Genomic DNA, 14,874 nt, shown 5'->3' with positions numbered 1-14,874 from the left:
ATACAACAGCCAGGGAGGTGAATTTACTCATTGTTTTCAGCTGACTTAACATGCAGCAACAGCACAGGAAGTTCTGTTACTGAGGAAACTTGGATGAAACTGTTTCCATCACTTACATGTCTTAAACCTTCCAGCGATCTGCCCAGCAAGGTCCTCCTGGCTACAGTTGCATATTTCAGGGTGAGAGCCAGCTGCAGGTCTGCTGCTAATGCCCTCAGGGTAAGTTAGGTTGAGATGTATGAGGTGCGGGATCTCATGATCACGATAGAAGTGGGGGGTTTGTGAGTTAAAAAAGTGCCGATACTTTATATCAGTTTTCTCTGCAGCTTTTGCAAATGCTTTTTAAATTTTTTCATTCTTTGCGCAAAGACCTACGGTTGATTCTGATTGCCTCTCTCAGGTCACCCCAATGGAAGACTTTAAATCACACCCGCACCCCCCCCCCCCCCCACCCCCAACCCACAGAAGTAGTTAAGTCAGGACATCTAAGGAGCAGGTATGGCTTTGCCTCTGGACACATCACTCCATGCCATTATCACATAAGAGGAGAAGAAACTGCTCTGTGCACAGATGGTGCTTGAGTGGTCATAATTCTGTGCGTATAGCAAAAATACCACTAAGACTTTACTTGAAGGTGAAGTGAAAGACGGAATCTCTCAACCTCTCTGACCTGTTTGACCCCCAGTGCACTGCTATAGAATGCAGACTGAACATGTTTTTAAAGGCTGTAATGGAGTTTCCTGAGGTTGGCTGCTCACACTGATTTTTTACACCAGCGACTGCACCAATGTGAATGCAAATGTGCCAACCCAGGGATAACTCCATATGTCGGCTGCAGACTTTTTTAAGCAAGGGGGAAAGCAGCAATGTAACTCATTTTGAAGAAATTCTAGGCCACAGTGAGTTTCATGAGCAACTCATTACTTCCAGACTCTCGCCCCATCCCCCTCCCAATAACAAATTTCCCTCTTCTAAGTTATTTTTTCCTGTTTTCTCTAATTGATTCTTTACCCCCACACACCATCTGTGGCTGAGAGGTCAAACAAGTTACACTGCTATCAGGCCTCAATTAATTTCCCTGTGTAATTAATCACCATCAGGTCCATGACAGTCTGGGACTAGTATAGGGGTTGCCAATCTTCCAGGGTTGTCCTGGAGTCTCTAGGAATTGAAGATTCATCTCCAGTAAGACTGCTATGAAACATCATAGGGGCAATAAAAAAAAGTTTTTTTTATTTTTAAAAGAGATGGAAGAAAAAAGACTGTTTGACAGTCTAGCATCATCCAAATGGATAACTAAAAGTGTGTTCGCTTTCCAATTGGTCGTGGCACCGGGAGGATGGGCGTGTGGGGCAACCAATGGCAGGAGCGTAGGGGCGGGACTATTGGAGGTCCTATGATGAAATCGCAACAAATACATCCAATCAGAGTTGGCAAACTTAGACTGACCGAAAAAGAAGGAAAATCCAAATGATACCAAAGTGAAGAATCGCCCAACCTCTGCAGAGTAGACTGTGCCTATGTTTCCTAGCGTTTAGAAGAATGACTGGCAACCTCATTGAAAGATATAAAATTCTTAAGGGGCTTAACGGGGTAGATGCTGGGAGGATGTTTCCCTGGGCTAGGGAGTCTGGAACTAGGGGGTCACAGTCTCAGGATAAGGGGTCGGCCATTTAGGACTGAGATGAGAGCAACTTCTTCACTCAGAGGGTTGTGAATCTTTGGAATTCTCTATCCCAGGGAGCTGTGGATGTTCAGTCGTTGAGTAAATTCAAGACAGAGGTCGATAGATTTTAGGGCACAAAGGAAATCAAGGAATATGGGAATAGTGGCTGAGGTTTAAAACCAGCCATGATCTTATTGAATGGTGGAGCAAGTTCAAAGGCCAGTGTGGCTTACTCCTGCTCCTATTTGTTACATTCTAATGCTCTTATATGTTCCTATCACCATGGAAAAGAGTTGAGCATGTGATGGAAATTGGCATCACGCCATGAGGGATGACAATAACCCACATTTCACCACTCTGTTGGGAAGTTTTAGTGTTGCAGTATGCATTGTACTTTGTTCCACACCCTCAGCAGCTCATTTTTTAGGACGAGCAATTTTTATTCTTGTGTAATGCTCATACCCTGGTTTTAATCTACCATGTAATTAATAGTTGAAAACTGGGGAGATTGGTACCTAGTGCAGATATTAAAATGAGATAATCCGCCTCTCAATTCTCCAGTAAGACTGCAGAAATACCACAGGATCTCTTTGACGAGTTTTACATTGACAGAAATGTTTTTTCTGCCAGGAATGCTGACAACGAGACCTTGCAGTGAACTGGGTTCCTTTGATGCATACATGCTGATTAGTAACATTGGACATCAGTATATAAACAATTGCTATGTCTGTAGTCTCAGTTCACACAAGCTGAACTTGTCCTGGTGGCACTTTTTCACATCTATTCTTGATTGTAGAGGTAGCATATCGGATGTGAAATTGCATATTAAATATTAATAAGATTGCCAAGGGCTTAATACATTCTTTGTTTCTTCATTGAATTTGCATGTACATTGCCTCTCCTTTCATTTTATCATTCATCATTCAGCAATGTACATTCATCTTACTCCACCCTGTCCCTGGCTTGCTGAATACAGGATTATCTCTGTTGTGTCAGCTCCCCTTAACAATAAAGTATGGGGAATGAGACCCTTTCAATATTCTGAACATGCATCACTTTGTATCTCCCTTTAAGACAGTGGCAAAGAAGACAAATGGTGACTATGCCACTATGTCAATGGTTGAGAAAACTGAACAACCTCATTCTGCTGTTTGCTGAAGCTCATTTCATTCCCGAGTTTATCATTTATCACTGCTCACACACCCAAGTTGCAACTCGGAACAGAAATAAATATTCTGAAGGAGGGATGCCTCAGGACTCAACTCACCTAATTTCTATATCTGATGTAATCCCCACAGACTCTACACTGTTCAACTAAATTGTGGTCGATTACTAGTTTTTTAAAATTATAAAATACAAGCGCAATTAAGAAATAATTGAAGATGTGTCTGATTAATGAAATCAGATGACACAATTATTTGTCCCGGAGATCTGTCTCAGGATCTTTCAGAGAAGATTGGTCTTCGGTGCTACATTTCCTGCAATGTCCATTTAAGTAATAAATAAATACAGCATGCCTTATAAATCTATTATATAGGGGAATTTAAAATAGGCTGTTTATTGGTGATGCATTATGCTCAAGGTTTTGGTGTGCCAGAGAATCTGCTTTTATTATTTGGATTATTTATTAATTATTATTTATACATTATCCAAAATAGTTTGTTTTGGCTCCAGCTGATCTGTTGTAATCCTCAGTGAGTGAAACCTAAAAGGAATGAAACAAGACTGGCATTAATCACTGACATAGAATTTACAGCACAGAAACCAGGCCATTTAGCCCAACTGGTCCATGCTGGTGTTCATGGTCCACTCGAGCACCCTTCCACTCCTCTTCATCTAATCCATCAACATATCCATCTATTCCTTTCACTCTCATTTGTTTATCTAGCTTCCCCTTAAATGTATTTATGCTAATCGCCTCAACTACTCCAAGTGGTAGCAACTTTGACATTTGAACCATGTCTTATGTAAAGAGGTTTCTCCTGAATTCCTTATCCCCCTTCACTATCATTCATTTTCAGCTCATTTCATCCATTTCCCTCCTTATTACCATCAGTTTTCCTCCTTTCCACTCCCACCTGAGTCTATATGCCAGTGTACCAGACCAGAACTCCCCTGTCTTCAATCTTCCTCCAAAGGGCAGTGATCCTTGTCTCTGTATATATTACTGGCAGGAACTTATGTTCCCAGGAGTGTTTCCCCTTACAGGTTTTTTTTTTATTAATTGGCGATACAGCACTGAAACAGGCCCTTCGGCCCACAGAGTCTGTGCCGACCATCAACCGCCCACTTATACTAATCCTACAATAATCCCATTACCCTTTCACATCCCCACCTTCCCTTAATTCCCCTACTGCCTACCTATACTAGGGGCAATTTATAATGGCCAATTAACCTATCAACCTGCAAGTCTTTGGCTGTGGGAGGAAACCGGAGCACCCGGCGAAAACCTGGTTGCACCAGGATTACTGCCATTAGGAATGGCATTGAGGAGAGAAAGGATTTGGCTGGTCCATTAGCAGCCAATCTTGTGTACAAATAGTGCTTTTCAGCCAATGAGGTACTTTTGCAGTGTAGTCACTGTTGTAATGTAGGAAACACGGTGGCCAGTTTGCACATAGCAAGCTCCCACCAACAGCAATATGATAATGACCAAGCAATCAATTTTTGTGATGTTGATTGAGGGATAAATATTGGCCAGGACACCGGGGAGAACTCCTCTGCTCTCCTTCAAAATAGTGTCACGAGATCTTTTACGTGCACCTGAGAGGATTAATGAGACCTCGTTTAACATCTCATCCAAAAGATGGCACCTCCAACAGTGCAGCAATCCCTCAGTACTGCAATGGAGCGTGAGCCTTGATTTTTGTGCTCAAGTCCTGGAGTAGGACTTGAACCCACAACCTTCTTACTCAGAGGCGAGAGCGCTGCCCACTGAGATATGGCTGACACCTGACAATGAGAATGATGCAGTGGCTGTGCTGGGGGAAAAGAGCTTGGTCTGTGCTGATACTTCTCCACAAATGCTGGTATGCTGATCAATTTACCTAAATACTGACCATTGGTGTAAAGGATTCATGCTTGGCATGAATGTAATAATTCCACAATTACATTAGCTACTGCTATTAACATGCTATTAATGTAGTTGACTTGGCCATCTTTATCACCTAGTTTGAACATACTAGAGAAGGTACAGAAGAGATTTACGAAGATGTTGCCAGGATAGGAGAATTTTACCTTTGAGGTAAGGTTGGAAAGGCTGGGGTTATTTTCTTTGGAACAGGGGCGGCTGAGGGGAGATTTAACTGATGTGCATAAAATTATGAGGAGCCCAGATAGATAGAGCTATGTCATATGCCTTGGAGAAAAAAAAAATTAGAAAGAGAAAAGGAGGAGAAGGATAGATCCAATTGCCCCCAGTAGCGACTACACCTTCACTTGTACCCACTGTGGGAGAATCTACCGGTCATGGATAGGCCTGACTAGCCACCAGCAGGCCTGCAACCCGTGACTACAACCTTCCCAAAATCTTCATCCGCAAAGAAATCCAAGAGGTATGCCTCAGAGAAATGGACAACAATTAATGAGACTATTGATGAGCTGAATGCATTCGAGATGTGGACATGTCAGAGGATGTTCTGCATATCTTACACAGACAGAAAGACGAATGAGAAAGTGCTGGAAGCGGCTGGAGAAAAGAGAAAGCTGGTACATAACATCAAAGGGAGAAAAATACAATGTTTCGGTCACATCATTAGAGCAGAAGGTAGACAGAGACAATTATTGGATGGGAAATGTAGGAGAGGGAAGCAGAGAAGAAAATGGCTGACTGATATAATGAACTGGATGCAGTTGACCTATGCAGAATGTGTAAGGACAGCACAGGACAAACAGGTGGAGATCCATGACCGTCAGCCTTCTGGGAAGACGATGACACCAACAACGAACAGACGAGATAGAGTGTATAGGAAGGGCCTATTTCCTTTAGTAGATAGGGGGCATAGATTTGAAGTAATTGGCAGAAAGATTCAAGGAGAGTTGAGGAGTCAATTTTTTTCACCCAGAGGGTCGTGGGGTTCTGGAGCTCACTGTAGAGGCAAAAACCCTTATCGCAATTTTAAAAAAATCTTGGATATGCATTTGAGGTGCCGTAACCTACAGGGCTATGGACCTAGAGCTGGAAGGTGGGATTAGACTGGATAGCTCTTTCTTCAGCCACACAGACACGATGGGCTGAATGGGCTCCTTCTCTGCCACAGATCTTCCTCCGTTTCTCTGTTTAGTTGTTTTTAATCCAAATGGGGCTTCTTCCGCTCCAATCAAATTGTCCAATATCAGGAGTCTGGAAACTCTGAGTGACTGGAAAATTGTGTGGATTCATACTTTGCTATCAAACTTAACTTTTACAAAGCAATGAAGTTTCCATGTAGAATGTGAAGGTGACTTAACATTACACTGATGTATTATTTAATTTTTGTTGACTAATCTGTTATACAGTATGTTTTCTACTCAACCTCTAAATATATTATAGCTTTCCTAAAGTCTTGTCCTAGTCATCACTTCATACAGTAGTAGATGAGTTGACAAATGTTTGTGTAATTTGTGATTAAGGCACAAATCCTGCTTCCAGTGTCTGTACAATAGATAAATTACTTCCTTTTTTAACTCTTCGAATCGTAGCATGATGCAAAATGGAAGGAGGCCATTTGGCCCATCGTATCCCGTGCCAGCTCTTTGAAAGATCTATCCAATTAAACCCACTCTCCTGATCTTTCCCCATATTCCTGTAATTTTTTTCCCTTCAAGTATCTATCCAATTCTCTTTTGAAAGTCAATGTTGAATCTGTATCCACAACAAAAATTAAATGTGGTATTTTTATTTCCAGGTGGATCGTATTATCTTCTGTGTTTTCTTGGAAAGTGACCTTAAGATCTACAAGGAGAAGATGCTTCACCATTTTCCGATAGGTGCGTTATTTAAACAAAAACAATTTTCCAAAACAAAAGTTTCACTGTTTAATACTTTATTCTTGCCAGTATTTGTGTTGGATGCCTTAGTGTATGAATAAAACTCTCATGCAGATAGAATCGGAGGTATTACATGAGGATCTTCTCTCTCTCTCCAGATTGGGGTTTCAAATTCCTTATTTCCTTCACTGTCATAAACTTTGGAGCAGGGGAAAAAGTAGGCTACACATCTTACTTCCCAGTATATGTCTTCATCTCTGTCTAGATAAATCAGCAACAGAGAAAAGCAATGGAACAACCAAGTAAATAAGCCATTTGTCAGCCATGATCCTGTAACCCCCATTTTACAGTACATGCTCATAGTCACAGAACAAAGAGCTAACAATATTTTACAGATCAAACCATAAAAATGTTCATTTCCGTCCAGTTACTCTTCATCCTCCATCTCCCCAAGTGTCCATTGCACTGCAACAGCAGACAGGATAGGGTACAAAAGCAAAATACTGTGGATGCTGGAAACCTGAAATAAAAACAGAGAATGCTGGAAATATGCAGCAGCTCTGACATCATCTTTAGAGAGAGGAACAGAGTCAGTGTTTCATGTTGATGAGCTTTTAGCAGAACTAGAAAATGTTCAAGATGTTACAGATTTTAAGTGAGTACAGAGGCAGGGAAAGGGGAGGTGGCGAAAGAACGAAAAGGAAGGTCTGTGATAGGGTGGAAAGCAGGAGAGATTAAACGACAAAGAGCGTGATGGCGCAAAGCAAAAGGGGGTGGTAATGAGACAAGAAACAAAAGATGGATGTAGAGGAGGTGTAAATGTGAAGAGCAGAATCATCACCAACAGCTGCTGTCCGGAAAAATGGAACCAGTGGTTATGGTCTGAAATTGTTGAACTCAATGTTGAGTACGGAAGGCTGTAAAGTGTCTAATTAAAAGATAAGGTGCTGTTCCTCAAGCTTCTGTTGAGCTTCATGAGAAAAGTGTAGGAGGCTGAGGTCAGAGTGCAAGTGGAATGGAGAGTTAAAGTGGCAAGTGACCTGAAGCTCAGGGTTACACTTGCAGGTTGAATGGAGGTGTTCAGCAAAGTGATCACCCAATCAATGTTTGGTCTCCCCAGTATAAAGGAGACGGCATAGTGAACAGTCAATACGATAATACAGTTGACAGGGTAGGGTTACTGACCCCAAGGAGTATTTAATAGACTGATGGCTATCTTTACTGGTGCAGACCTGAGTGTCTGATAATCCACAAATATGAGATTGACTTGGTACTCGAGTGAATCATACACTGACTATGAACAGCAGAGAGGTAACTGGGTATTAAATGTCTGTTGTGGCAAAGCACTCGATTTTGGTTCAAAAGGGAATGCTGTTTCAGAGCCAATGTGGGGTTCAACTAAGATTTGATATGTGTCTTCCCACCTCTAGCTCACATTGTTGTGTATGCTGCACGTTATAGGCACTTGAAATCTCCGTTGCCTGAACAGGGATAAATGGTATGTGAGAAATCACCAACCTTCTGTTGTTCATCTCTTAAAACCTGGGATCAGGAAAGTTGCGTCTATTGAGATACAGTACTAAAAACTGAAAATTAAATCTACCAATCAGTCAACAATAACAGCAGTGATACAACATATCTGTTGGTAACTGCTAGTCTGAGCTTTCCATATCGATATACACTGCATCCGCTATCAATGGTGTTAAAATTGACCAGATGTTAGTAATATATTAGCAGGATTTATATTTGCCATTATGAGTACGCAGTGTCAGTGCTTAGTTCAGATCTTGAAAATGCAAAGTCGAGTGACAATGTGCATTAATAATGGTAAAAAGAGACATCTGATTGTTATCCTCTTAGTTTCAGGTTTTTGGTTGTACATCAACTCTGGAAGCTGGATAAAGAATTTAGTCTTTCCATTTCTGCTGTAAATATTTGTGGGGTTCTGAAATTTTTGACCAGCACCACCATATTGCTTGGCATAGACACGTGTTTGTATCTCCCCCAATATTTGCAAACTCAGTTATGGGCTTAGGAATTTGTACATTCCCGTTCTTGGGCACAAGTTGTGGGGCAGGGTACAATTCCAGCTTCTGAATGGTGAGGTCAGAGGCACCCTCGATACTAGAAGTCTCATTTCCATAGAAACGGCACAAAGCTGCCAGCAAAACATAGTTGAAGATTGGGCTGCTGCGATGCTGACAGTTACCTTCAGATAAGTGAGGAAGGGGTGCGACCAAGTAATGAAGGAGTGGTGGTGGGGAGCGGTGATCAGTGGCCGACAGGGACAAGGATGGTGGGATGGGGTGGGGGCGAGATGGACGAGCAGTGGCCGATGAGTGTTGGCAGCGCCTGCTTCTCGTCCTGCTGCGCCCAGCTCCACATTCAGGTAAATATATTTTTAAAAATTACATCAGTGCTTGCAGCCTAACAGGCAGTTCCTTAAGGCCACATGTAGGCCTGGTTTTGCTGAGCATAGACAGCGCTTGCAAAGTAGAGCAAATCAATCCTGCAGTGTAAATGCAAAGCTGCTAACACTTATCTTTTTGGCCATTATCAATATGGTGGGTGACACATTGGAGGCTTAGGTGGCCATTTAGTGCCCAAAAAACAGGCTGAATTTCATGAAAATTCTTCCAACACTGATTATATCAACCCATCACTTGTGAGTCATTTAAAAGTGGTTATCCCACCAGCAAATCACAATATTGTCTATTCTTTATTGAAAGAGGGTAACCACACACCCTAGTAATCCCTAATCTGCTTCATTTCATTTTCCCCATTGAATTTTATGGAGAGTGGGCTAAATTTGTAAATGATTTATTTTTAGAACCATTTGGACCACTTGGAGCTCTGAGTTTATTTCTGTGTTTGCTTGCAGTTTTTGACAGGAAGGTATTACCAGGAGAACTGTAACCTTCAATCTTACAAAATAATTCTTTGACAGTGTGGGGCATTGTGAGTGCTTCAAGGGAGAACATGCAGGTGTGAGGCAACTTCGTTAGATGAGTCAATGATTATTTATTGAAAGCACTGCGTGATAAGGTATATTCTTTTTCTACCGTTCCTGTTCTAAATTGTTTCCATCCTGTGCAATCTCCTCATTCTGTGGGGATGGAGGCCATCTTCCATCATCATTGTCATCCCTTTCAGCTTCCTGAAGCAACAAGTCATCCTTCATTGCAGTGTTAGATTGAACACAGCAAGTTTCAGTGATTCTTGCTGGGCTGAATTGCAGGCTTCACCAGGTTGATCCATCCACCTAAAATGGTAATTCAGAATTACTATTGCCTACTCTGACACATTTCATGTACTGACATAGGCCTCATTATATCTGTTGTTCCCTCTGTCTCTGGAAGCCTGACTGGAGGCACAAGGCATGGCTGGAGAGAATAGCCATGATTAGCTGGGCTACATGGCTTTGAGTTGTCATTGCTGGTATGGGAGAGTGTTGCATGAAGAAAGAGTCACAAAGGCTTCCTGAGTAGCAGACTTCCGTGGTGGAATAAGAAGATTACAATCGCACACTCACTAGATATTAATCGAATGAAAGCCATTCCCACTGAAAAATTGAGGGGAGGTTGTCAACTGGGGCCTTGAGCACCATATACATTCTGTCAACAAGTGCTGATTATTATAGCTTTGAGGGCAGACCAGGCATTGTGGACATAACAAGCTTTCTACTCTGAGCTCCATCACGGCAAGAGGCTACCAGGAGGGCAGAGAAAACGCTATAAGGATGTCCTTAAAGCCTCCCAGAAAAAATGTAACATCTCCACTGATTCATGGGAATTTCTTGCCCGAAACCGGCCAAAATGGAGAAAGAGCATCCGTGAAGGTGCCAGCCAGTTCGAACAATGTTGACATGCCCAGGCAGCAACCAATCCACTTGCCTCATCAAACACCACCTGCCCCACCTGTGGCAGAGTTTGTGGATCCAGAATTGGACAGTGATGTCACCTAAGGACCTACAGCCCTGGAGTGGAAGAAAGTCATCCTTGTTCCTCAGGGATTGCCGAAGAAGAAGACATTCTGATAATTGCTCTTGGCACGTGCTGTGACTCAGTTTGTAGCACTCTCACCTCTGAGTCAGAGGTTGTGTGTTCAAGCCCCACTCCAGTCACTTGGGCACAAAAATCTAGGCTGACACTCCAGTTCAGTACTGAAAGAGTGCTGCATTGTCACAAATGCCGTCTTTTGGGTGAGACAGTAAACCGACGCCCCAGCTGCTCAAGTGGACAGTAAATGTCCCTTGGCATTATTGCAATAAAGAACAGGGGAACTATCCTGACCAATATTAAAACCAGATTATCTGGTTATTATCATATTGCTGTTTGTGGGAGCTGGCTGTGCATAAATTGGCTGCTGCGTTGCTTACAACAGTGAACATACTTCAAAAGTACTTCATTGTCTATAAAACGCTTTGGGATGTCCTGAAGTTGTGAAAGGTGCTCTATAATGCAAGTCTTTCTTTCTTGAAGTGACAGTGGCACTGGGTGTCACAAACTGAAGGCACCATGATGGCTGCTATCAATGTGGAGTCATTAACATGATAGGATGTTGTAGCCTGAGATAACATGCAGGTCAATGGAATGGAAGCATTTCCTATTCATCTGGTTGGTGTGAGAGCACTGAAAGGGAAAAGTGCAGTGTCCTCTTGTGCTGCTGTTTCTTTTCATGGGTAAGAAATGGAGGGTGTTCCCTGGCAAACAAGGCTCCTGTCATTTGGCTGAGGACTGACCGAGTTAGTAAAACTCCATGGTGGTGGATTCGGACAGACCCCACTGACATACAAACTCAATACCACGATCTTTTTCACTTGTGGGCCCCCTGCCAGTCTGTGGAACTTGATAGTTCTTCCTTTTTTTTCTTTCTAACGGAACCAAAGGGAAAACAGTGAAGTACATGGTCCACCTGAAAAGAACATCAGTTCATCTCCTTCATGTAATAGCAAGCTGTTGCCTGTCTATTTCAGCAAAGGTCACCAGATCCTGCCTTATGTAGTGGCTGTAATCATTTGTTGGGCTTGTGGCAACAGTTGGGGATAAATCGAACCGGAGGGTTCCCACTTGATGCTATTTAAAGGTGGTGGGACAGGCTATGGACAGAGTTAGAGGGCAATGCTTCTATAGCTAGAAGGACAAAGGCAGCAGGCGCATGGGAACACCAGTTCCTCTTCAAGTCACTCACCATCCTGACTTGGAAATATATCACCGTTCCTTCACTGTCACTGGGTCAAAAGCCTGGAACTCCCTTTGGGAGCACATTCACCACATGGACTGCAGCGTTTCAAGAAGGCGGCTCACCACCACCTTCTCACTAAGGATGGGTAATAAATGCTGGCCTAGTCAGCGATGCCCACATCCCACAAATGAATAAATGAAAAAAGAACTTTTTGAAATTCTACTGGATAATTCTGCTATAAGTATCACCCTGTTTAATGAAATTATATACCCCAGAAACCACTCGAACAACTAGTAAATCAAAAGGAAAATCCAGCTGTTAATTTCAACGAGGCAATGATAAATGTGGGAGCAAGACGATGTGGCTAACGTTAGAAGTTAGGAGGAATAAGGAAAGAAAATTCAGAGGAGCAATAAGCACATGGCTGAAACTATAGATTAAAGAATGCAGGAAGATAGAAAAAAATAACTTGCATTAATATAGCACCTTTCAGCAATTCTGGTTTGCGCTGAACAGCCAATGAAGTACTTTTTAAGTGCAGTCACTGTTGTAATGCAAGACATAGTTCTATCTTTGAATGCAGCTGTGCGACTGATGTGACGAGAAAAAAACAGTGAAATGTAAAGGCAGAATTGAGAGTATTCCCTGGAAATGAATAAACCAAAGCATTTGCTTTTGCATAGATGTGTTAATATTGTCAGGAAATAGAGCTTGTGACACATACTACAGCAATTTATTCCAACAAATGGTGCTGGAAAATGGCTGTGACACACTGCAACATCTGCACAAAACTGGTAATCATCCTTACTGCTAATAAAGTAAAAAAAAAATGTTTGGAGGCTTCTGAAACGATTGCAGAGATAACTATTTATGGAACTAGGAAAATATATTTGCCATTGTTCACACAGCAGAGGTTGAGAATTGCTTTTTAATTTAGTGTTTTTCATCGTGCACAGTAATTGCACAACTGTGCTACTTTAATGATAAGCTATTTAATGAACTTTTCATCAAGAAGTGTGTTTTTCCTCAAACTGCACAGTATAATTTAAGTGCTTTTTTTTTGCAAGCATGAGTCCTCTGCAACCTGGCTTTCAGATGCTATCCTTATTGTTAAAAGTTGCTATGCAGAGTTTCAGACTAGTGTGTAGAAATGTCTGAGCCATCCTATTAAATACAACAAACTGTACATTTGTAATGAATGGATTTGCCTATTAAATCAGTGGGACGTGGAGCAATAATCAGTGCCTACTTTTCTTCTATGAGCTAACCTATTGACTATGACCTGTATAATCATGTCTCTCGACTAGCCTGCTACATCAGCGCCCTAAGATTTGCTTTGAAATCCGCCTCAGAAATCACAATCTGGTCTGCCTTTTATATGCAGTATTCCAGTTCACTTAGCAGTAAATTACGGATTATGGCTCAGTAATTGACCGAACGCAACTTTACAGAAAGCTGGACTGTTTGGCATTTTTAACAGGACTGCAGAGTAGCGAAGTGGGGAGTTTAATTTCACAAAGTGCATCAGGAATTGTAGTCCATAGGTGCCTGGCCCTTTGAGCTCGTAGCAATGCATAATCTACAACAAGCAAAGGATTATTAATGTGTTGCTTGTATTAACTAAAGCATATTATTTTTAAAAAACCTAATTCTCAAGAAGCACATCCTTAATTCACTGAACTCTCTTTGCAGGAAGTGAAACTTTTCTTCGTCCATTTCTGTTGTAAAGATCCTTTGAGGGAATTTCTCTGGTGGAGGTACAGTAGGAAGCCCGGTCTATTTTAGCAGCCTGGCTTCATTTGAATCTTGCTGGCCAGCTGTCTCCTGGGGCAGCCCAGAGGCCACTTGGTAAATTGTGGGGTGGGCTGTGAAGGTTTGGGAGGGTCTTGTTGGGCAGAATGGGGGCAGCCCAGGGACAGCAGCGGCTTAGTCCTCCTTTATGGGACCTGGGATGCAGGCTTACTCCTCTGAGGCCACAACAAACATCAGTTTTACGCTTCTCCAACTCTTTCTTATACTTAATTGGCGATAAAGCGCTTTGAGATGTCCTGTGTTTGCGAAAGGCACTATATAAATGCAAGTCTTTCCTTCATTACTCCAGTGGGTATGCACCAGGTTTCACTGAACAGACCATCTTGGGTTGAACATTCCATTCAGTCAGATTTTAAAATTGCGTCGGGGTCCTAATGATATCACAGCGTTCTGATTTACATTCATTCACAAGTCACCAGGCAGGTGTCCCACGTGCCGAAGAAAACAGCAGCACAAATTGCCACAGGACAGGATATGAGCACTGCTCAGATATTACCTCCCGTTCTCCACTCAGCAGACTGGAGTTCAAGTCACAATGCCCCCAAGCCCCCACAACACCACCCACTTCCTCTTGTCCATTGTCATTCCATGAAATCCTTTCCATTTTTTCTGTTTGATCATGGGATGTGAGCGTCACTGGAAAAGCCAACATTTATTGCCCATCCCCAATTACCCTTGGGAAGATGGTGGTGAGCTGCAGTCCATGAGGTGTAGGTGCACCCACCGTGCTATTAGGGAGGGAGTTCCAGGATTTTGACCTAGCAACAAGATCGTACATTTAAAATAATTGGCAAAAGAACTAGAGGGGAAATGAGGAGAAATTTCTTCGCAGAGAGGCTTGGTAAGATCTGGAACACACTACCTGAAAGGCTGGTAGAATCAAGAGGTTCCATAGGAACTTTTAAAATGCGTACTTGAGGAGGACTAATTTTACATGGGGATAAAGCTGGGTTTTGGGACTGAATTTCAAAGAGCTAGCACAGCCATGATGGGCCGATTGGCTTCCTTCTGTGCTATATCCTTCCGAGATTCTATTTGTAGCCTGTCCACTAAATACCAGTTTGTGTGACATCGCAAAATTGATGGGTTGTGTGAAAATTCATTTTTCCCCAGCCTCCAGGATTGGTAATGTATTACATTCTTGTCTGCAGCAAATAAATTACCTTTCAAAAACAAGTACTTTGAGGGTCAGCCCCCAGTTACCAAGAAAATCTGTTTAAATGTACATATTGTGCAAAGGTGTT

At 42.3% G+C, this 14,874-nt stretch overlaps 1 protein-coding gene across 2 annotated transcripts in view; it reads left to right on the top strand.

Annotated features, from left to right (window-relative positions):
• Positions 1-14,874, top strand: part of macrod2 (mono-ADP ribosylhydrolase 2) — a 916,639-nt gene that overhangs the window by 841,278 nt on the left and 60,487 nt on the right. For both annotated transcript variants that reach the window (XM_068044311.1, XM_068044310.1), the window contains one exon: positions 6,553-6,634. In XM_068044311.1, the coding sequence (XP_067900412.1) occupies positions 6,553-6,634 (82 nt within the window). The remainder of the gene's footprint in view (positions 1-6,552; positions 6,635-14,874) is intronic.

Source organism: Heterodontus francisci, chromosome 13 (assembly GCF_036365525.1).
Source record: "Heterodontus francisci isolate sHetFra1 chromosome 13, sHetFra1.hap1, whole genome shotgun sequence".
NCBI lineage: Eukaryota > Metazoa > Chordata > Chondrichthyes > Heterodontiformes > Heterodontidae > Heterodontus > Heterodontus francisci.
The sequence above is the reverse complement of the archived record's forward strand: the minus strand, read 5'-3'. Positions and strand labels throughout refer to the sequence as shown.